The 23,540-nt window shown below is 43.4% G+C and overlaps 1 protein-coding gene across 7 annotated transcripts in view; it reads right to left on the bottom strand.

Moving 5' to 3' along the window:
• Otud7a (OTU deubiquitinase 7A) overlaps positions 1-23,540 on the bottom strand; it is a 314,162-nt gene that overhangs the window by 92,251 nt on the left and 198,371 nt on the right. For all 7 annotated transcript variants that reach the window (XM_036188083.1, XM_036188116.1, XM_036188073.1 and 4 more), the window contains 2 exons: positions 21,737-21,826; positions 20,524-20,678 (listed from right to left, as the gene is read on the bottom strand). In XM_036188083.1, the coding sequence (XP_036043976.1) occupies positions 20,524-20,674 (151 nt within the window). In that variant the 5' untranslated portion in view covers positions 20,675-20,678; positions 21,737-21,826. The remainder of the gene's footprint in view (positions 1-20,523; positions 20,679-21,736; positions 21,827-23,540) is intronic.

Here is a 23,540-nt window from a genome sequence, read left to right as displayed (position 1 = left end):
AAGCCAGCTGTCCAGAGGCCTCAGCTAATTTCCTTGTTCCGAGTCTCACAGGGCTGGCTGAGGTCAAGGTGTCAGCTGCGCTGTGGTCCCTCCTGGATGCTAGAAGAGGGTCAGCTTTGAGGGCTGATCCTGTCTCAGGTGGTTGGAGTACTGAGTTTCTGTGTCAAGCTATCGACTGATGGTGTGCTTCTAGACGCCACTCAGGATCCTTGGCTGGTGTTCCTCCTCCGTTGTCAGGCAAGCAGCAGAGGGCTGCTTGACTGTCACACCTCATGTCCTCTTCCCTTCCGTGTCTGCTGCCTTCAGTTGTTTTTAAGAGCACCTGGCATTGCCTTGGATCACCAGATAAGGGCATAATTTCTGTTAAAATCAAATGATTATCAGCCTAGATCCTGTCTGCACAGCTCCTTTGTAGCACTACAGTAGCCCCTTTTTATCCGAGGGAAATGTGTCCCAAAACTTGTGGGAGATGTCTGAAGCTGTGGGTGTGTCAGACCCTCAGAGCTGGTCTGAGAAACCCCCACCTTCCTTGTTAAACCAGGAGTCTTTACCTTTCCACTCCCAGGAAGCACCTCACCCCTCCCTGCTCTCTCCCAGATGCCACTACCTCTACTTCTGTGCTTTGGGGGTCACTGTCAGGTAGAATAAGGACCACCTGAACACATACACAGCATGATATAGGCAAAAGAATGATTCATGTCCTAGTTATTCCTAAGTTAGAATAGTGCAAACTTTTATCAATTTTTTTGGACTTTTCAATTTAATAGTTTTGAACCGCCATTGACTATCATCAGCAAGAGAATTTATGGATAAGGAAGACAAGGACAGGGGCATGACTGTAGCTATGCCGGCACATAGCTCATTATTGGGGAACAGGAATCTTGGGCATCACCTTTCAGACATTTGTCTACCAGGTAGCCTTGTGCTGGAGCTTTGAACAAATGGTCTCTTGCAATACAGTGCTGCTTGATACCTTCAGAATAAAAGGTCTGAGATTCATCCATGTTGTAACATGCATCAGTAATTCATTTATTTCCATTGCTGAGGCGTATTCCATTGTATGCACACAGGAAGGTGTGTTTATCCATTTATATGCTGAGAGATGCTATGTTGCTTGCAGATTTTGATAGTGAATAGAATTGTTATAAATCCCTTCAGGTATGAGTCCTTGTTGTAAACAGACTTTTTCAATGTTTTTTAATCACTTAAGAGTCTCGTCTCATCTTTTAGAGAATTTCCAGTGTGCAGTACAATTAACTACAGTCAGTCTTAAAACTACAGTAATTCATCTGAGCTCCACCTGGGCAGCTTTCTCCTCTCCCAAGCTTTGGCCTGGGAGCTTAGCCTCTAGGACTCTCAGGATGCTCAGTGCTGTCTCCTCACGACATGCAGCCTGGAAGTTTCTGCACAGGGTGCTCATCCTGGCAGGTGTCCTGCTGGTTTTAGGCATTTTATTAAGGGAGCTTTCCTATGTATGTAGAAGTAGACACACAACTGTAATGGTTCCCCTGGGATCCACAGCCCAGCTCTGACAAGAATCAACTCATGGTTTCCCTTCTATCTTCATCCATGTCACCTCCCACAGCTGGGCGACACATCCTGCATGGGGAATGGATTCCTAAAAGCCAACTCAAGTGCCAGGGACAGGTCCTGATCCCACTGCTACGAGCCCCACAGACCAAGCTACACAACTGCCACACACATGCAGAGGGCCTGGGTCAGTCCCATGCAGGCTCCCTAGCTGTCAGTCCAGAGTCCCTGAGCGCTCAGGAGCTCAGATGACCAAACTTCTAAGATACCTCCTCTGGCCTGGCCCCATTCAGGACACAATGTATCACAGTATCATTTCATCCATCAGTATTTCAGCATGAACCTTTCCTTTCACAGTAACATAGTAAAGCACATTGACAGGCAAACACTAAGCTTCCCAAATCTTCAGCTGCCCAGTTACACTGTTTTCAATTCCCAGCTTGTCTTGCAATTTTTCACTTTTCAGTATTTGTGAATAAGCTTTAAATTGATGTACCTACATTATCATTTATCCACAGATCTCTTGTCTTTTTGTGTCTATGCATGTGTGAGTGAGGGCACACAGAGGTTAGAGGACAGTCTTGGGTGTCAGCCCACATACTTCATGACAGGGCCTTCTGTAGTCACTATTGTGTGTGTGAGACTAGCTACCCCCTCCCTGAGCTTCCAGGGATTCTCTCGTCTCCACATTTCATCTCACTGCAGGGTTGCTGGGGTTGCAGATATATACTACCGTGTCTGGCTTTATATGGAGTCTGGGATCTGAACTCAGATCCTCATACTTGTGAGACAAGTTCTTTACCCACTGAGCCATCTCCCCAGCCCTCCTAAGTCTTCTTAAAATCTATAGCAGAGTAAGCAAACTGGTTCATAGTCTGGCTTCCTGCTGTGCATGCATGCAAGTGTGTGTGTGTGTGTGTGTGTGTGTGTGTGTGTGTGTGTGTGTGTGTGTCTGTGAATGTGTGAGTGTGTGTGTAGGCCAGAGGTTAACACTGGGTACTTCTCAGGTGCTGTCTGGCTTGTGTTTTAAGGAAGGGTCTTTCATTGGCCTGGAGTTTAACAGATTAGGCTAGGCTGGTTGGCCAGTGAGCTCCAGGTAGTCACCTGTCTCTGCCTACCCAGTAATGAGATCACAAGCACATCCCCATACCTGGCTTTTTAATGTAGGATATGGGGATCAAACTCAGGTCATTGTGGTTGTGAGGTGAACACTTTACTGACTTTGCCATCTGCCCAGCTGGTTGGCTGCCCAGAGAGGAAGTATTTAACCTCAAGCAGCCAAGCTGGGCCAGATCTTCTTAAGATGAGAAAATAGGCCAGTGATGGTACTGGGCTACAGCCTTCCCTAACAGCCAGGAAAGGAGGGAAATAAAAGCCACATAATTGACCACAGCCACAAAAAGAAGTTACCACAAATGGTGCAGACAGGATTCAAGAGTATTTGGATATGCTCCTTTATCCAAATGAAGACTGTGTCCTGAATGGGGCCAGGCCAGAGGAGGTATCTTAGAAGTTTGGTCATCTGAGCTCATGAGCACTCAGGGACTCTGGCACTTAGGGCTGGATATGGAGCTGAGTGGTAGAGCACACGCACACACTTAGTATGCTCCAGGCTCTGGCTTCATTCCCTTCCAGGTAAGAAAAATGAGAAAGGATCTAGTGGAATGGAGTGAAATGGCAGGGCTCTTCCAAAATCAGTGGTCCCCAGATAGCAGCCTGTGCTACCACTGCCTGGTCATGTGGACTCTCCGTGATTGCTCTTCAAGATGCTCTCTGAGCAGCAATGTGGATTTGCTCTACCTAGATCCCATGGCCAACTGGCAGATAGTGGGGCCTTTTGAATTTTACCAAAAAGGCCTTCCCTTCACCTTCCCCCTTTCTTGTGGAGTATTTCTGCAGTGATCTCAGTCAGCAGCTGCTGTCCCCACACCATGGGCAAGACTCCAAGGGCCTAACAGAAATGTCAGTGAATGGCTTGTCATTGTGATTGTCAAGCAATCGGCAGCTGCCTCTGTGCATGAGTTGGATCGAGAAAATACATCAGAAGCGGTTTTCCAAACTACACATTTTTCAACCCTAAGAGACCAGGAAAAGAGGCTATACTTTCTCAGAAACAACCTGAAGAATTCTTGGTTTCAAATGACCCGCTCAATTAGTTGCCATACATACATCTTCAGTTAGCTGGGTAGCTCAACACAAGAGACAGGGATATGCTATGTCCTGTAGGCTACCCTGGAACTACTAGGCTCAAGCGATTCTCATGTCTCAGACTACCAAGTAAGGTGGTGCTGCAGGTGCATACATGCCTGGCTCCTTCTCTGCCCCTTCTTTCTGAGGAATAAAATCTAACTTATTCACCTTTGTTTTCTTTGGCTTTCCAAATTCCACAAAGATTCTGAAGAATCATAAAAAACAAACAGACAGACAGACAAAACCAACAACCATGAGATGCTAATTTCCCATTACTGGTTTTCCTAAGTGAGATCCCGCTGCTTCGTTCAGGAGCTGTTTTCTGTGGTGAACAAGGCAAGGTGTGGGCTTGGTGCTGCAACATCCTGGCGGAGCCTTGAGGCCTGACTTTCAGTTACTCTAGAACTGAAGCGCTGCTTCCCTTCAGGTAGGGATGGGTGCTTCATGAGCAATTCGTGTGCTTGGCTCCCTTTCAGAAGTTGTCTTAATTAACTTAATTAATAGATGCAAAGTGGCCAGACAGTGTCTAGCACATCGATGTTAGCCACATTTTTTTCCCTTTTTAAAAGTTTTGCAGTCTATTGGAGTATGGATTGCTTCATTTGAAAAATAAAGGTTAATTAGGCAGCTCATAAAAGGGTTTATTAAGCCACCTCTTCAGCAATTATCGAAAACATGGGTGCATCTTTCTTTGTGGAGTGCTGTGACGCTGTGGAAGGCAGTGCACACAGAGCCGGGGGAGGGTGATGTGGCTTTTGTAGAGTGTGCCTCGTCTTTGGTGGTCGGAGCTGGGTTCAGATGCTGGTCCTGAATGGGTGGCACTGGGCTCTGCTCTGTCCTGGCTGTGGAGCCTCTAGAGAGACTTTTCTTGGCATCAGCTTTCCTAGCTACTCAATGGGAAATCTAACCTCTCCATTGCTAATTCATTGTGAGAAAAGAAATGATAGTATGTTTGAAGAGTTCAATATCTGGCATATAACAACATCCCTAATATCTATTCTATTAAGATCTCCTAGAAGAAAGGAACTCAAAGGCCCAAACATAAAGAAACAAGGAGAAAGATCACTGGTAACCCTGATCTGTACAGTGCAAAGTGCTAAAGGGTCCACCAGGCCTACCAGCACCATAATTTCAAGTCAATCAAAAGTTTTCATAAAATGTCCTATGGACACCATCATTAACAATGTTATTTTCTTTGTTTTAAAGAACTTCTAATTATATGAGGAAAATAAGTCTGGAGTTTCTGAGTTACCTTCGAAGGTGCTGTGGTTTGACTGTGAAATATTCTCCACAGGCTCATGTACCTGAACACTTGGTCCCAGCCAGTGGCAACATTGTAAGAGGATGTAGGACCCTTAGAAGAGGAGCATCAGGCTGGAGAGATGGCTCAATGGTTAAGAACACTGGCTGCTTTTCAGGAGGACCTGGGTTCAATTCCCAGCACCCACATGATAGCTCACAACTGTCTGTAACTTCAGTTCCAGAGGATCCGACACCCTCACACACACGTACATATAGACAAAACGACAATGCATATAAATTAAAAATAAAGAAGAGGAGCGTCCCTGAGGAAATGGGTTGCTATGGGTGGCCTTGAGGTTTTATGGTGTGGCCCCACTTCCTGTTCACTTCCTGCTTCCTGACCCACCCCATGTGAGAAAGCAGCCTGGACTCCTGCTGCTCCAGTCAAAGCTGTTTCCAAAGCCATGCCTTCCCTACCATGAAGCATGCACTCCCAGAGTCATCCATACAAACAACCTTTGCTTCCTGCTCAGCACTGGTCACAGCGATGAGAAAAGAGACAGAGGGGGACTTGGGGGGAGTGTGTGTAGAGGGGAGGGCCGTGATGGGATTAAGCAGAAGCAGAGGGTGGTGGGGCTGGAGAAAGGGAAAGTGAAGGATCTCAGGAGATGGTGAAGCAGGAGGATGGAGCAGGGCCAGGCACTGAAGGGACTGGAGTACCTAGGGGAGGAGCTTGCTCTGCAAGTTATGAAGGTGCTCCTCAGCCAGTGGTTCATCTTTTCCAAAACACACGTTTAAATTCAATGGCAACCGTGGCAGTGCCGGGCCAACCTTTACAGGGGATTAGCACATTTCTCTTGGGAAGAACTTCTTGCTCAGGCAGGACGGGATTAGCTACCAGCAGGATGCGATAGAAGTGTAGATGTGTTCTCCCTCTTTGGTACACCCAGTGTCCTTCCTATTTCAGCCATGCTACATCTCATACCCTCACTGGCGTGGGCTGACCACAGTGACATGCTCTCTGACTTCTTGACTCCAGGATAAGCTGAAGAAAACAACCTCTGCTGCTTGCAAATTATCTAGCCACAGGTATCCTGTCATGCCAACAGAAAGTGGACTTCACAGAGTTTCACTGCTTTGGGGGAACAGCGTCTGTTGTTCTGACTTCGTCCTTGGCAATGTGTGAAGACTGACAGAAAGGAGACAGGTGGCAGGTGGCAGGCAGGGACACCTTCCATCTGCAGGCAGATCCTGGTTTACTTTCTTGTCTACATCTTTTTATCTTCTTGTCCCAATCTGGTCTCTCAGCCAGGGTCCGTGTCCTTACAACACTCTTCCTGCCCTCTCTGCATCATACTGGGATTCTTATGGCAGTATTTTCCCCCTTTCAATCTTTTCATATTGAAATAAACAAAGTATGCTCATAAAGTAAATTAGACTCAAAATTTAAAATAGCATGAGAAGGCCCAGGTCCCTTCTGTCCATCTTTGGATACCACTGTATCTTCTGATCCTTCAGCACCTTCTGGATTCCTAGAAGGATTCATATCTCCACCTTCCCGGCACACGCCTTCCCAGGGCCTGCCTATGAGAACATTTCAACCTTTACAGCAGCAAATAAACTGATGCTTTAAAGAACCCTCTATGTATGGAACTGTATTGCCTTTGCATGTCAAGAAGCAGCTGGGTCCAGGTGACTTTGCCATACACTTTTTTCCTGGTGGCTGCAGCTGGATACTAGGCAGTGCAGGGGATGCTACAGGACTCAGGAAATGACCTCAAGCCAAAGGCCAATGAGCTATAATCTCATTAGGTTCAATGGCTATTAAGAGAAAGGAAAGTAAGTAAAAAGTGTGGTATGGGGGCAGGGGATGGAAGCCCTTGCACATTGCAGGCTAGAATGCAAATTAGTATTGCCACAGTGGAGAACAGCATGGAGGGTTCTTGGTAAATTAAAAACACAGCCAGTATGTGATTCAGCAATCCAACCACAGGGCATGTATTAAAGGGCAGTAAAATCAATATATCAAAGAGCCATTTGCACCTCCACATTCATTGAAGCACTATTGGTAATAGACAAGAACTAGAAAGAATATAATTAATTGCCCACTATCAATTGATTAGCAGATGACAAAGTGTGATACAAGGCCTCTGTGGAATACTGTTTGGCTATAAAACATGAAATTCTGTATTTTGTAATAGCATGGGTGAATGCAGAGGTCATTAGAGGAAGGGATATAAACCAGGAACAAAAAGACAAATACTTCATTAGCTTACTCATTGGTTGCACTTAAGAACTGCCTACCCCTGTGACCTCCTTAAGGACCAAATGTCCCATTTCCTTTCTGTGCCTTTTTGCACACACCCCTCAGTTAAGGAGGCTCAACTTGTGCCACTAACCCCATCCACACCTGCCAGATCTCTCTAGCCCACAACCCTAGCTGGAGAGTCCGGGCTTCCCTTATGACACCCCCGACTCCAGCTACCCCACCAACCCCACACATCCTGACTGCATATACCTGGCCCTTTCTCTAGGTAGATGCAAGATTCCCAGTGCCAGCTCTACCTACCTCCACAACCTGAGAACTACTCCTCTCCAGGGAGGGGCACTAGACCAAACAGGTAACTCTACCCTCCTCTGTAAACTGCCTAATGACCCTGTGTCCTTGCCTTTCTAAAACCCACTACATACATCCCTCTGGTGGGGAAGACTCACTTGTGCCACCAGCCACACCCACCTGAGGAATGTCCTTATCCTTATCTCTAGCCTGGGGTTAAACCAGCAACTCCACCCACCTCGGTGACTCACCTGAGGACCATGAGTTCTATACTTGCCTTTTAGGTTAAAAAAAAAAGAAAAAAGAAAAACAACCTCATATTCATATAGGCAACTTGGACAGCACCCATCGAAGAAAAGTGCTCAGACTGCTGAAGACTGACTCTGAGAATCCTCTAACTCTATAGAAAGTCTGCTCCTGGGCTTAGAGACCTCAGCTCAAACTTAGCTGGGTCTAATTCTGAAATCCCATTTGAACATCAACACAGAAGTGTCAGAAGACTGAATCCCAAGCCTCATGTAGCAACCTGACAAGTTGGGATAATGGGCAAGAGAACATGAAATACGCACTCAACAAAGGAGAGACAAGTGTTCTCTACCAAGAAACACCACTAACTACCCAGTTTGAGATATCTAAGACCCATTGCAAAATCTCAAATATGAATAACCAAAACAAATCTCCAACAAAAATTTTAGTCACATAGTGATGTCACTTGAAAAAATTGACTTGGATGACCTATAAGAGGATTATTATTATAATATTAAATAGCTGTAATAAATATGGTCAAAGAAACTCAAAGAGGCTATGGAAAAATGCCAGAATGAAATACACAGTCCCACCCTAACCCAGAAGTTACTTAATTGCAATTGATACCTGCTGAGAAAGGGAAAGTCATTTTTTCCCCCAATGGAATATCATTGGATGTATCAAACACACTACAGGGCAGGCCTCATGTTAAGGAGTTACTGGCCAACACACATTGGACACCATTTTTTAAAAATCGTTATTATAGTTGCGTGTGTTTTGTTTGGTACTTTTTTGTGGTTTTTGTGTTTTTTTTTTAATTTTTCTTTTTCAGAGAGAGGGAGGCATGAAAAAGTTGGGTGAGTGGGAGGTTCAGGGAGGATCTGGGAGGAATTGGAGCAGGGGAAAGAAAATTATCACAATATATCACATAGTAACTTTTGACTAAAATAATAAATTAAAAAACCATAGAAGAAAACTTACTTCCCCTAATCTAAGCAGAGAGATGATTATCAAGATCCAAGAGGCATACCAAATAGACAGGATCAGAAAAGAAACTCCAGGTCATACAATAATCAAAACACTAAGCATACAGACAAAGAATATTAAAAAAGGAGGACCAACTCATATACAATGACAGGGCCATCAGAATCACAGCAGACTTTTCAAAGGAGACTATAAAATCCAGAAAAGACTGGACCAATGTCCAGCAAGTTATGGAAGACCACAGATGACAGCTTAGCCAAACTGAATTAAAGAAGAAAGGAAAAATCTCCATGGACAAAACCAGATTTAAGGAATTTGTAACTACTAAGCTGGCTTTAGGGAGGATATTGGAAGGAACACTTAGGTCTGAATAGAATGTTCAATATATACATACACAAAAAAGGACAAGGCACCAATCAAATCCAGAACACTGAACCAAAAGAGGCCTAACAGACCTCCACAAAGCCACACAATGATGGGGATTAATAGACATTGTTGCACAATAACTTAATATTAATAGTCTCAACTCCCAGTAAAGGGACACAGACTGTCAGACTGCATTAGAAAACAGGATCCATCTCTTTGTTGCCTCCAATGGACACACCTCATGATCACTATACACACCACCTCAGAGCGAAAGGATAGGAAGGGTATACCAAGCAAACAGAACAAGGAAACACACAGGTGTGGTTATTCTAATTTCCAACAAAATCAACTTCAAGTTGAAACTAATCTAATGAGGCAAAGAGGGGCATTATGTCCTCATTAACAGAAAAATTCCAGAAGAGGATATTATAATCCCAAACATATACACAGCAAACCCAAAAGCCAGGAAAAGAGTCAGAGACAGCCCCTGTTCCCACTGTTAGGAGTGGACAAGAGGACCAAGTTACACAACAGTAACATATATGCAGAGTGGTCAGTCCCAGGCAGGCTCCCTGGTTGTCAGTTTGGTCTCTGAGAGCCCCTATGAGCCCTGCTTAGTTGATTCTGTGGGTTTTCTTATGGGGTCCTTGACCCCTCTGGCCCCTACAATCCCTCCCCCTCTTCTGCAGGATTCCCAAACTTCACCTAATGCTTGGATGTGGGTTTCTATATCTCTTTCCATCAGTTTCAGCTGGCTTTCTCATATGCACCAGGACCACCTGCCCCACAGTGGTCTGGGCCCTTTCACACCAATAATTTTTCATCAAGAAAATTTCCCACAACCTTGCCTACAGGCCAATCTGAGGGTGACATTTCCTCAGTTGAGGATGAAAGAACTGTTAAATATATAAAGAAATCATTAGCAACAACTTAGTTCAAGCAATGTACAGAAAACAGGCTGGAGGAAGGCAATTGAACAGGGCCAGAGGAGCCCATGGCAGCAGCAAAGGTTGCGACATGATATCATCTGAGTCCCAGAAGCAGAGGAGGGTGGCACGCTGCAGAACATTCAGAGTGACTGCTGGAAGGCTGCAGCATCTGAGAGTGGTGCAATTGGGGAGGTGAGCAGCAAGGGGAGAAACTGCGGTGGTGTCCACTGATACAGGAAGCCCACCTGAAAGACCCCAGCATTGATGCTGGATAAAATTTTCTGTAAATTTGGCATGTCCTCTGCTAGACCAAGAGCATATACAAAACTCTGCAGTCTATTTTCTGTTTAAGGGTCGATGTCTGACCACTTTCTCTGAAATTTGGGGCCCCTTACATATTTCCACTCAACCTTTTATGGGAATTATAGTCAGCTGATTGAGAAAGAAAAAATAAAACTCCCTATTGAGAGGCATTATGGTTATCCTTGTAAAAATCTTAAGGACATACACACATGCACACACATATACACATATATACCTACACTGCCTAGAAAATATATTTGCTCTTCTTCCTTTGTTCACTGCAGATCCAACCCCCAGTCTCATCTCCAGTTATGTGGCAGCCTTCCCTATTCCCCGGTCCCATGGATCCCACAGATCTTCCCCCTACTATCCTCCTCTCTACCCATTGCTTTGTCCTAGCTCCCAACCCCAGCAGCACCCACTGCCAACCAAGGATTGCTCCTCCCAGGGTAACAGGTAGGCTGGAGGCAGATTCACACCTCTCTGCTCCACTAGATTCAATCCCCCAGTCTTACCCCCTGCTCTGTAGCTGGAAACCTGTTGTGGTCTCTCTTTCTCCTTGAACCCAACCCCAAGAGATCACAAACTTCTTCCCCCCTAATTTTCCCCAACTCACCCCACCATCCCTGCCTCTAACACCAGCAGGCATTCACAGGGAACACACCAGCTGAATAGGACAGGGAAACAGTTAAGCTAGCTGAAGACCTTCACCGCTGCCTGCTCCCCTCCAAATCCAATCTTCTAGTCTCACCCTTAGGGCTGCTGCAACAGAATACCAGCTGCAGCCCTCCTTTCCTGATGTACACATCTCCTGTGGATCCCACAGACCTTCCCCTCCTAAATTCCCTCCCCCAACTCATCACTTTTTCCCAGCCTTCAACTCTAGCAGGCCCCTCTTGTTAACCCACCAACCATGCTTGCCAGAAAACCAGGCAGGCTATTTGCAGATCTCTTCTCCCTCTGTTCCCCAGATCCAATCCCCTAGTCTCATCCTCAGCTCTGCAGCAGACCACCTATGGCAGCTTTCCCTCCCCCTGCTCCCATCTCCTGTGGGTCCCACAGATCTTTCCCTTCTTACTGCCCCCCCCCATTACTTTATCCCAGCCCCAAACCCCAGCAGACACCCCCTGCTAAGCCAAGGGAACACCCTGAGCAGACCAGGAAAACAGGCAACACACAGCCATCATATTCTCCAAAGCCCAGAAAAGAAACAAAAACCAAGGAAAAACACCCACCCAACAAAGACAAATCCAGAAATCAGCACTTAGACCTAAAACCATCCCAAACCCAGATGCCTAGATGCCATCATAAAAACACAATCAATAATGTCCAGGGCAATATATCTCCACTAGAGCCCAGATATCCTACCATAGCAGGTCCTGAACATTCCAACACAGCAGAAACACAAGAAAAAAAACTTAAAACCAACTATATGAAGATGATAGAGGTCCTAAAAGAGGAAATGAAACAATCCCTTAAAGAAATTGAGTAAAAGAGAAACAATTGGAAGAAACAAATACATCCCTTAAAGAAATCCACGAATAGACACAGTTTAAGGAAGTGAATAAAACTGTTGAAGACCTTAAAAATTAAAATAGAAGTAATAAAAAAATACAAAGTGAAGGAATTATGGAAATGAAAAATTCAGGAATTCAAACAGGAGTCACAGAGGCAAGCTTCACCAACAGAACACAAGAGATGGAAGAGAGAATCTCAGATGTTGAAGATATGGTCAAAGAAAATTTAAATCTTAAAAACTCCTGACACAAAACAACCAGGAAATCTGGGACACTATGAAAAGATGAAATCCAAGAATAATAGGAATAGAGGAGAGAGAAAAAACCAAGCTCAAAGGCCTGGAAAATACTTTCAATAAAATCATAGAAGAAAAATTTCCTGACCTAAAGAAAGAGATGCCTATAAAGGTACAAAAAATATTCAGAACACCAAATAGATTGGACTGGAAAAGAAAGTCCCTTGGTACATAACAACCAAAACACTAAGCATACAGAATAGATAAAGAACATTAAAAGCTGAAAGGAAAAAAAAAGCAAGTAGCATATAAAGGCAGACCTATTAGAATTACACCTGACTTCTCAGTGGAGACTCTGAAAGTCAGAAGGACCTGGACAGATGTGCTACAGACTCTAAGAGGTCACAGATGCCAGCCCAGACTACTATATCCAGCAAAACTTTGAGTCACTACAGATGCAGAAAATAAGATATTCCATGACAAAATATAAATTTAAATAATATCTATCTACAACTCAGCCCTACAAAAGGTGCTAGAAGGAAAACTCCAACCTAAGGGGGTTAACTACACCCATAAAACACAAGGAACAAATATTCTTAGACCAGCAAAACCAAAAGAAGGAAAGCACATGTGTGTGAGCATATTCACACACACACACACACACATACACACACACACACACACACACACACTTATGCACACACTCACACACACACACACACACACACACTACCATCACCACCACCAATAAAATAACAGGAATCAACTCATTGGTCACTAATATCTCTCAATAACAGTGGACTCAATTTCCCAATAAAAAGACACTGACTAACAGAATGGATGCAAAAACAGGATCCATCCTTCTGCTGCATCCAAGAAACACACCTCAACATGAAGGATAGATGTTACCTCAGGGAAAAGTGTTGGAAAAAGGCATTCCAAGCAAATGGACCTAAGAAACAAGCAGATGTGACCATTTTAATATCTAACAAAATAGACTTCAAACCAAAACAAATCAGAAGCTATAGGGAAGGACACTACATACTCATCAAAAATTTAAAAAAATTCCACGAAGATGACATTTCAATTCTTAACATCTATGCCCTAACACAGGGCATCCAAGTCTGTTAAACAAAAACTACCACAGCTTAAATCACCTATTGACCCTCACACACTGATAACAGGAGATTTCAATACCTCACTCTCACCAATGGACAGGTCATCTAGACAAAAACCAAACTGAGATTTATTGGAGCTAATTGACTTTATATACCAAATGGATCTAATAGAGATTTACAGAACATTTCACCCAAATACAAAAGAATATACTTGCTTCTCAGCACCTCATGGAACTTTCTCCAAAATTGACCACATACTTGGACACAAAACAAGTCTCAAAAGATACAAGAAAATTGAAGTAATTCCCTGAATCCTATCAGATCACCACAAATTAAAGCTGGATATCAACAACAACAGAGACAACAGAAAGCTCAAAAACTCATGGAAACAGAATAACTCTCTACAGAATGAAAAATGGGTGAAGTCAGAAATAAGGAAAGAAAGGAAAGATTTTCTAGAAGTCAATGAAAACGAATGCAGAGCACACTCAAACTTCTGGGGCACAATGAAAGTGGTGCTAAGAGGAAAGTCCATAGAACTAAGTGCCTACATAAAAAAACAAAAACAAAACAAACCCAAAAACCTGGAGCAATCTCACACTAGTAACTTAACAGCACACCTGAAAGCTCTAGAAGAAAAAGAAGTGAGCACACCTAAGGAGAGTAGATGACAAGAAATAATCACTCAGGGCTGAAATCAATAAAATAGAAACACAACAATACAAAGAATCAATGAAACAAAGAGTTGATTCTTTGAAAAAAAAATCAACAAGTTAGACAAACCCTTATCCAAATGAATAAAAGACACACAGAGAATATCCAAATTAACAAAATCAGAAATGAAAAGAAATGAAAAGGGAACATAACAATGAACACTGAAGAAATACAGGGAATCATAAGAAACACAGGGAGCCAAAACCCCTAGCATATCTAAAACAACCCTGAACGAAAAGAACTGTGGCACTCTCCCATTCCTGTTCATGTTGTACTACAGAGCTATAGAAATAAAAACCACATGCTATTGGAATAAAAACAGATACATTGATCAATGGAATCAAACTGAAGATCAAAAGGTAAATCTGCATATCTATGGACACTTGATTTTTGATAAAGAAGACAGAAATATACACTGGAAAAAAAGACAGCATCTTCAACAAATGGTGTTGCTTAAACTGGATGTCTGCATGTAGAAGAATGCAAATAGATCCTTACTTATCACCCTGCACAAAACTCAAGCCCAAGTGACTCAAAGGCCTCAACATATAACAATCCAGTTTTATGTTGTATCTACACTGAACCTGAAAGAGGAGAAGGTAGGGAATAGTCTTGAACACACTGGCACAGGAGAAGACTTCCTGAACCAAATACCAATAGAGCAGACACTAAGATCACCAATTAATAAACGGGACCTCATGAAACTGAAAAGCTTCTGTAAAAATAAGGCAGCAGCCTATAGAATGTGAAAATATTTTTATCAGCTGCACATCCAATAGAGGACTGATATTCAAATTAAGAACTCAAGAAATTAGATATCAAACAGAATTCTCAATAGAGGAACGTCAAGTAGCTGAGAAACACTTGAAGAAATGTTCAACATTCTTAACTATGAGGAAAATGCAAATCAAAACTACTTTGAGATTACATCTTACACCTGTCAGAAAAACTATGATCAATAACACAAGTGACAGCTCGTGCTGATCAGGATATGGAATAAGGGGAACACTCCTCCATTGCTGGTGGGAATGCAAACTCATTGCTGGTGGGAATGCAAATTTAAATACAGCTACTGTGAAATCAGTATGGTGTTTCCTTAGAAGGTTAGGAATCAATTTACTTTAAGATCCAGCTTTACCACTCTTGGGCATATACCAAAAGAATGCTTCAACCTATTAGAAGGACACTTGTTCAGCTATGCTCATTGTAGTTTCATTCATAATTCCAGAAGCTGGAAACAACTTAGATGTCCCTCAATAGAAGAACAGATAAAGAAAACGTGGTACATTAGCACAATGGAGTATTACTGAGCTGTTAAAAATGATATCATGTAATTTTCAGACAAATGGATATAACTATAAAAAAATCAGATCCAGAAAGATAAATATAGAATAAATTTGATTATTTGTAGATATAATATCTACAAATTTCCATTAAGGAAATGATAACCAAGCTACAATCCATAGACCTGGAGATGTTAGGTATAGAGGAAGGGTCTAGGAAGGACACATGGATCTTCCTAGGAAGGAGAAATAGAATAGATTTTATGTGTGTAATGGGGTATGCAGGGACAGGAATGGGAGGATTATGTGGAGAGAGGAAGGAAGGTAGGATTGAGGGAGAGAATGTAGGGGTGGTGGTGGTGAGACAGTTGGAATTGGGAGGCATTTAAGGGATGACATGGAAAACTAATGCAGTGGAAACTTCCTAAACTATGAAGATGATATCCTAATGAGATCTCCTAGTAATGGGGGGACATAGAGTCTCGATTGGTCATCTCAAATGAAGCTTCCATTAGTGGGATTGGGTTGCATTCAATTGAGTTATTTGCCCAAGGAGTCCCATGGAAATCTCCAAACAACCCAGACTATTGCTAAGACAGCAGTCCTCTCTGCAAACTCACAGAGGGGGCCCAATGCAGAGGACAACACCCATACAATTCGTTGAACATGGAAAAGTCCAGCTGGTACCCACTCGACTTCACCCCTGCATTCTAGTGTTTTTAGTGCAGGAAGGTACCCTGCAAGTTACCAAAAGAGAAATGTACACACCAAGCCAGCCACAAAATCTTTGACGTACAATATGTCCTGCGTGTAAGCTATGCTAGGGCAATGGTGGCACAGAACTTGTGCAAGTCACCAACCAATGTCTGATGAGACGGAACCCATATCCAACACTGCTTGAGTGACCAAGAACCAGAGATTAAATATCCCAGAGACCTAGGGCAAAACAAAACACTACTGTTCTAAAAAAAAAAGTATCAATAAAATGACTCCTAGTGATATTCTGCTATACTCACAGATCAGTGCCTTATCCAGTCATCATCAGAGAAGCTTCCTGTGGCAGCAAATGGGAACAGATGCATAGACAGGCAGACATTACTCGAAAAGACCGTCTAAATGGGATGTCTCTATCAAATCCCTCCTCCCTCAAGAGCTCACTGCTGCTGAAGAGGAGGTGGAATGAATGTAAGAGCCAGAGGGGATGGAGGACACCAGGAAAACAAGGCCCACAGAACCAACTAAGCAAGGCATGAAGGAACTCACAGAGATGAAGCAGCAAGCACAGGGACTGCATTTCTCTTTGTATATATTATAGCTTTTAGCTTAGTATTTTCCCATCATTCTGAGATTTATTCATTAATTAATTCACCTACTCAAAACATAGTTAGTATTTGTCTGTAACTGGGTATAAAGTAATGAAAAATCCATGTGATCTCTATCTATGATCACAAAGCCTGAAGTCTTAAAGATAAAGCAATACTGAAACATAAGTGGAGAGCTGGGCATGTGACTACAGAAGGGAAAAGACAGGCTTATGGTAGTATTGTACAGCTTAGTGTTTTTATGGGACTCCTCAGTGTGAGGATGAGTGGGTCTCTGATTCCTGTCCCTGCTCTTAGGATCTTTTCTTCCTGTTGGTTAGCCTTGTCCAACTGTGATATGTTGGTTTTTGCTTTATCTTAGTATGTTTTATTTTGTCATGTTTGGTTGTTATCTCTTAGAAGCCTGTTCTTTTCTAATGAGAGAGAAAGGGTGTGAATCCAGAGGGGACAGGAGGTGGGGAGGAACAGAGGGAGAAGAAACTAGAATCAGGATATATTGTATGAGAAAAGAATATATTTTCAATAAAAGGAAAAAAATATTTGAGTTCGCTTTAGTGACATTTCATGCTAAAACCTCAACAGTAAGTAATTATATTTCTGCATACTAGCAATGAACAATTAAAGGCAGAGAAAATTAAATAACCATTTCAAGAAACAAGACTCTCATATATAAATGTAGAAAAGAAGGTATGAGCCCTGTCTGAGATGCCTACATAATTTGATGAAAAAACTCAAGATCAATACAAACAGAAAACATGGCTGTACCTCATCAGTTAAAATTTAATGTAGCAGCAAGAATGTCCTTAAACACATAACCAAATTCCAATCAAAATCTCTGGTCACTTCCAAGTTAGAGGCAAGTTTATCCCAAAATTCTCGCGACAGGCAAAGGAGGTGAAGCAGTGAAATAGTCTTGGAAGAATGGATTCTGGAGGAGCATGCCTTTAGACTGTGAGACTCACTACACTGCATGAGCCAGCCTGGGGTGCTTGTCAGCAATAGAAACAGATGCCATGGGCAAGAGCAGATATATATTTCCACATGTGCACTCAGCTGGTTCTCAAATGCTACAAAAAAGTCATTGTTATTCAATGGAGGACAGGTGATATTTTCATCAAGTGGTGTTAGAACTATTTGAATTCATACAAGTAGAAATGGACCTGAGCCAAAACCCCACACTTCACACAAAAGTAAAACTTATAATGGGTTGCAGATTTAAGTGGAAAACACAAAAAATGTAAAACTTAAGATACCTTCGAGAAGAGCCTGGGCTCCAGAGCTGCACCAAGGTTCTTAGGCTCCCACAGGTGTGAGGCACAAACCACAAAGCCATCAAGTTGAATTGTATCAGACAGAGAGAGATCTTAGGGTTGCAAAGCTCTAAGAGGAGAATGTGGAGCCCAACAGGGCCTGGGAGAAGATATCTGCACTGTGTGTCTGGCAGAGGATTTGAACTCATTATATACAAAGACCTTTTGATGCTCCCCTACAGGAAAAAGATTAAAGTTAAAAATATGTAAAAAGTATGAACAGATGTTTCATAAGATATAATAATCAGACAAAACCAGACCAAACCAACCAACCAACCAAAAAACACCCCAGGATGTAACCATCTCAGCACCAAAAGCTGTCAGGTAAATGAAAATCAAAGCCACTGAGGAATATCAGTTCACACCCATTGGAGTTATTAAAATCAACAGAAGCAAAGAAAGCTGGTGAGCACATGGCACAGACAGTGTCTCAGGCACTGCTGGTAGGGATTCACAGCCACAGGCTGGCCTACCACTGTGGAAAACAGAAGGCCAGAGTCTTGTAAGGCAGCAAGCGAGCCCAACCCAGGTAAAATTAAAAGTGCATTCACAGAAACTCTGCTGTGAAATATCTGTAGACACTTCAGTGTAACTTCCCCAAACTGGGAACAACTGAAACGCCCTGCAACGGATGAACAGATCCACAAACTATGGTCCAGGTCTTACTACTCAGCGACACACAACTGAGCTAACTCTTGGGAACTGTGCTGACATGTAGGGAGCGGAGGAAGCCCTAGTGAGTGAAGCCCTGAGTGTGTTGACATGACCTGGACATTTCAAGGACCCCGTAGCCTCAGAACCATGTTTTAATGTCAAAGCCTTCCCTTCTAGGATGTGGCTCAGAGAGAAAAGGCAAAGTTTTCCCTTTGGGTCTGTGTGTGGATAGTGTGTGCAGAAAATGCCCTCCATAGCTTTCTCCACCCTACCCCACCCCAACCTCACAACCTTGCCGACTGCTCCCTGACCGAAACGTCTACTGAGATGAACTGAACCCATCTCTTTGACTCATCTGTGCACATAGACCCACCTCCTCTTTTACCCTGCCTCTGTTCAATTCTACATAATAAACACACTGTGCTTCCAAGGTGCTGAGTTTTCTCCAGCAGAGAGCCCAGAGCAACCCATCACAGCTTTCTGTCTGTGTCTCTGCCCGTCTTTTCTTTATTCCCTTGAGGCCTGGTCAGGTCAGTTAAGGAGCAGTGATGGACTAGGCACTGAGTGAAATGCTAGTTCTGAAAGATCCAACAGTAGAATTCCATGATCACAACTCCTCTCTATGAAGAGACAAAGCCAGCCGGGCAGAGGTTTTGTCTGTGGTTGCCTGAGGACCTGGCTGGGACCCTGCCCTTGGAAGCAGTGCAGAGGTGCTGTGCCTGACAGGGTTATCACACGAATCCAACCATATACTACAATGCATAGATTGGCACATAAAATCCAGTTTTTATGTATTTTAATTAAAAAAATAGGAAGGAAAGAGGAAAAGAGGTAATAGTGTTTGGACTCTGTGTAAGGGGAATCAAGTGAGATGCCACAGCTGGCTACAGCAACACAAGCCACCTGCACAGATTCTCAACCACCTTCTACTGTCCACGATCATCCTCTAAAGGTGAGTTGGTGTCAACTTACATACCCCCCCCCCCCCTCCAAATGCACCTAAGGACAAAGGAAGTAAAATAATTGACTATCCTCATTTGAGAAGCAGGGGAGTTTGGCATGGGCCAGCCCTACAGCAGCCTCCGTCCCAACCTGTTCATTTCTACAGCAGCAAACTGAGCAGCAGGGACCTCAAAGGACTTCACATGACAGAGGCAGCAAGGACTACATTTTTACTGAGGGAAAACTTTCAGCGCGTGCATTAAGGATTTCCTTAGCACCCCAACAAGAACTTCCAACTCTCAGGAGCTACCCCTGGTTATGAAAATGCCTAGTAATTCAGTTTTCTCTAATTGACCTTGAGAATCACGGTGGCTTACAATGCTTTACAGTTCCCAACTCCACAAACAGTGATTGATGCATCTGAGGCAGATCAGTCTTGGAAAACAGGCTCCTCCTCGCCATGCCCAAATGTCCTGAGCAGCAGCAATCAGCTTTTTAGTTTTCCTTGCTTCAACAGCATCATCACTCAAGAGGAAGAACTAAGGTTAAGTCCAGTCTGTGATGACTATGGGTGAATAGAGCCCCAGAAATAGCCCATATACACCAGACACACGCTTTCTATGTCTCAAGTGCTCTACCTGAAAAGCCCAAAGGGTGCATTCGGATTTCCTGGCTACTAGGTGGTTTTTCCACTGATAACTTTGGCCTAAGATATTTGTATCTCAGCTAAGACAAACATATGAAGGAATGGTCTCCATGGAAAGCATATTCTTGACTGTTCTAGAATTTTTACTCTACTGCACTGTATTGCCCTTAAAAATGATTATTGTTATTTGGACTCATTCTCCGGAAGCACTCACCAGTGCCATCTTTCTCTGTGTGCACATTAACAGCTGGTGATCCGTGTCCTATCCCAAATACTGACAAGCAAAACAGAAGAATTCCATCCCCAACATTAACACTTTGTTTTACTTCAAAAGTGGCCAAATGCTGTCCGAGTGGCACCATTGTCAGTCAATGAAAAGCCTCTCATCTGTCCAAGCCTGAATGGGTGGTTTGGGGACAATGAGGTCCACATACCTTCCAGCAGGTCTCTGGCCAGACCAGGTTCTGCCCCCGTGGACCGAACAAAGTCTGACAGGACTGCATCCATATCAAGCGTCATAGGATCATGTAGAAGTGCTGCCCAGCACTCAGCCGAGGGCGGGTTTGGAAGCAGGCTAGAGACCATCCATCTGCAGGAAAAAGAGAAGGGCATCTCACCATGCAATGGAAAAGAGGGATGTGTGAACACACACACACACACAGACACACACACAGACACACACACACACACACACACACACACACACACACACACCTCTCAGAGTCCCCATCAGCCAGAAGAAATTCCTACCACCTCCATTGTACCATTCTGAATTTGTTTTTAAATATTTCCCTTCTTTTGCATGTCAGCTGTTACATCATTAAAGTCAAACTAAAGCATCAATCCTCTGAGCACTGTGAGATGGGGGCACTGGAATCTTTCCTTGTCTTCCAATATGCTGAAGCCTAATCTGTTGGATGTTAAGAGAGACTCCCAGTTCAGTCCTGGCTAAAATATTTGCTGCCTCCTTGAGTTTTCACATCCACAGTGACAACCCCATTGCATTCACTGGATGTCAGATGTCCTGAACAAAACAGCTGCAGGCAGAGGGACAAGATGGGTGCCCGAAACAGCTGGAGAAAGCAGCCTTGGGTGCCACTTTGGGAAAGCAGTTTCAGAGCTACTTATGTTCTCAGGGGGGCAGATAAGCAATAGATGCATCCAGCATCATGCAGATGACTGGCCAAATGTGTCCCTCTGTCTGTTTTTATACATAAAGTTTTATTGAAAGTTGGCCACCAGCACATGAATGAGTTAAGAAGCAGAGACCAGGAAGTCCGCAGAATTAAAGTTATCACTCTGTGGGCCTTTACGGGAAGTTCACTGACGCCAGGACAGATGCTGCACAATTTAATATCATCAAGTATGTGGTTACTTTTACACACTGCATGGTGTTGTTAGTGACTTTGCTCCTCCTTCCCTGATAATCATGGGATGGGAGTTCTCAGTGAGCAGGTCTTGTATCTTTAGAGCAAGGCACACTGGCCTTATTTGATTGGCTGTGACAGGGAAGACAAAAACTCCGAATGCCCAGGACGTGGGGATCCAGGTCTCAGGCAGGAGGTCATAATCGCAGAGCTAGCCATTGTAGTGTCCTAGCTGCATCTGGCTCCTACTGTGGTGTGGCTAATGAAGAAATGGTTTGACCTGATGTATGTGGCACCAGTTAGGAGACTCCTTCCTCCGCCTCATGCACCGCAGCTTCAGCGGCAAGAGCCTCCTCTTCTGTCACTCCACCTGGGGACAAAGGAGAGCATAGGGAGTGTTAGTCCTCCCCAGTGTTTCACTGTTCATCAAAGGAAGCTGCATTTAAGGTGGGGACAGTTGTTACAGGCAGGTCCTTTGCTTCCTGGCTGCCACAGGTGCTTCCTGGTCAGCTGATCACCAGCTCCCAAAGTGGAGGCTGGCAAGAAAGGATGGTCTCAACTTCCTTTTGGCAAGCACCTGGGATCACGTTCACAGACCAGAGTAACTCTAAACCTTGCTTGTAACTTCTGGGTCAATACATTTAATCCGGGCTTCCGTTTTAATCACATAGTTCTTAAGTGACACTAGATGCAGATATCCACTTTCACCTTGAGAACATTTCGTCCTCCTAAATGGAAACTGGCCCCACTCAACACCAGCTCCCGATCGCTACTTCCCTTAGAACCTGGCACCCTCCATTTTACTGTCTGTCTCTGAGTTTGACTGGCATTCCTGTAAGTAAGATCTCACAGTATTATCTTTTTGTGATTAGCTTATTTGACTTAGCATAAATTCATCAAAGTTCATGTAAATTGTAGACTGTCAGAAGGTTAAGTCAATATTGTTGACGGAACACTATGAACTTCATTTGCAAGACTTGGAAGAACTGAATTGGATCTGACATGACAGCCTCTTCCTTGAGGATTCGTTTTCATAGTATAAGAAGGTGATATGCAAGGGGAAAATAGAAAGCAAAAGTCCTACCCAGCTGTGATGCCTATGAACCACAACGATGACCAACATATTATGATATCCCTAAAGGTGCAATAGTATCACTCATATATTGGTGGTAATCAGCAGCTGTATAATTGGACTTATGACCACATTGTTATGACTAACTTGTAATAACCATATTGTTATGACTGCCTTGTTATGACCACCATAAAATACAGCCATGTCTTTGTTTCAGGAGGTTGTTATGGCCAACTTGTTATGTTCTGTTTCTGTAACTCTACCCATTTGCCTTCCAAATCCCCCATTCTGAAAACCCCCTACTCCTGAGCTATAAGAGTCCTTATTTTACTCATGTACAATGCTGATCTCTTGAATCCTGCCTTTAGGGAGAGACAATCCTTGTATGTGGATACAAAAAGCTTGCTTTAATTAATTACTTGCTTTAGTTAATTTGGCCATTACTTAGGTTGGTTGTCTTCCTCCTCACATCTATGGGACTGACAAGAACCCCCATAACTAAGACTCATGGAACAGGGTGGAAGAGGGGGTAGAAAGATTGTAAGAGCCAGAAAGCCAGGACATCTGCTATGAGACAGTGCCTTTGAGACATGACAGGGAAACTTTATCCATGAAATCTCAACAATATGATTGCTTAAACAAGACCAGCCAAGGGCAACACCCATTGACATGTCAAAGTGGATTGAGGAAATCTTATAAGGGTGTACCTCTTAATGAAAAACTACAAGCAATGGCTGTTGAGAAGGAGAAAATCAGTCTTTCTCTAGTAATGAACTCCCTAATTAGTTACCCAAACACCAAGTGGCCAGCCCTAAAAAGATATATAACCTAAGTAGATGTGGTAAGTTATACTTACATATTGATTCATCTATCTATCTATCTATCTATCTATCTATCTATCTATCTATCTAATCTAGCTAATCTATCATCTTTATCTTTCTATCCATCCATCCATCCATCCATCCATCCATCCATCCATCCATCCATCCATTCATCCACCCACCCACCTACC

The sequence above is a fragment of the Onychomys torridus genome, chromosome 1 (genome assembly GCF_903995425.1).
Source record: "Onychomys torridus chromosome 1, mOncTor1.1, whole genome shotgun sequence".
In the NCBI taxonomy this organism is placed as follows: domain Eukaryota; kingdom Metazoa; phylum Chordata; class Mammalia; order Rodentia; family Cricetidae; genus Onychomys; species Onychomys torridus.
The sequence above is the reverse complement of the archived record's forward strand: the minus strand, read 5'-3'. Positions and strand labels throughout refer to the sequence as shown.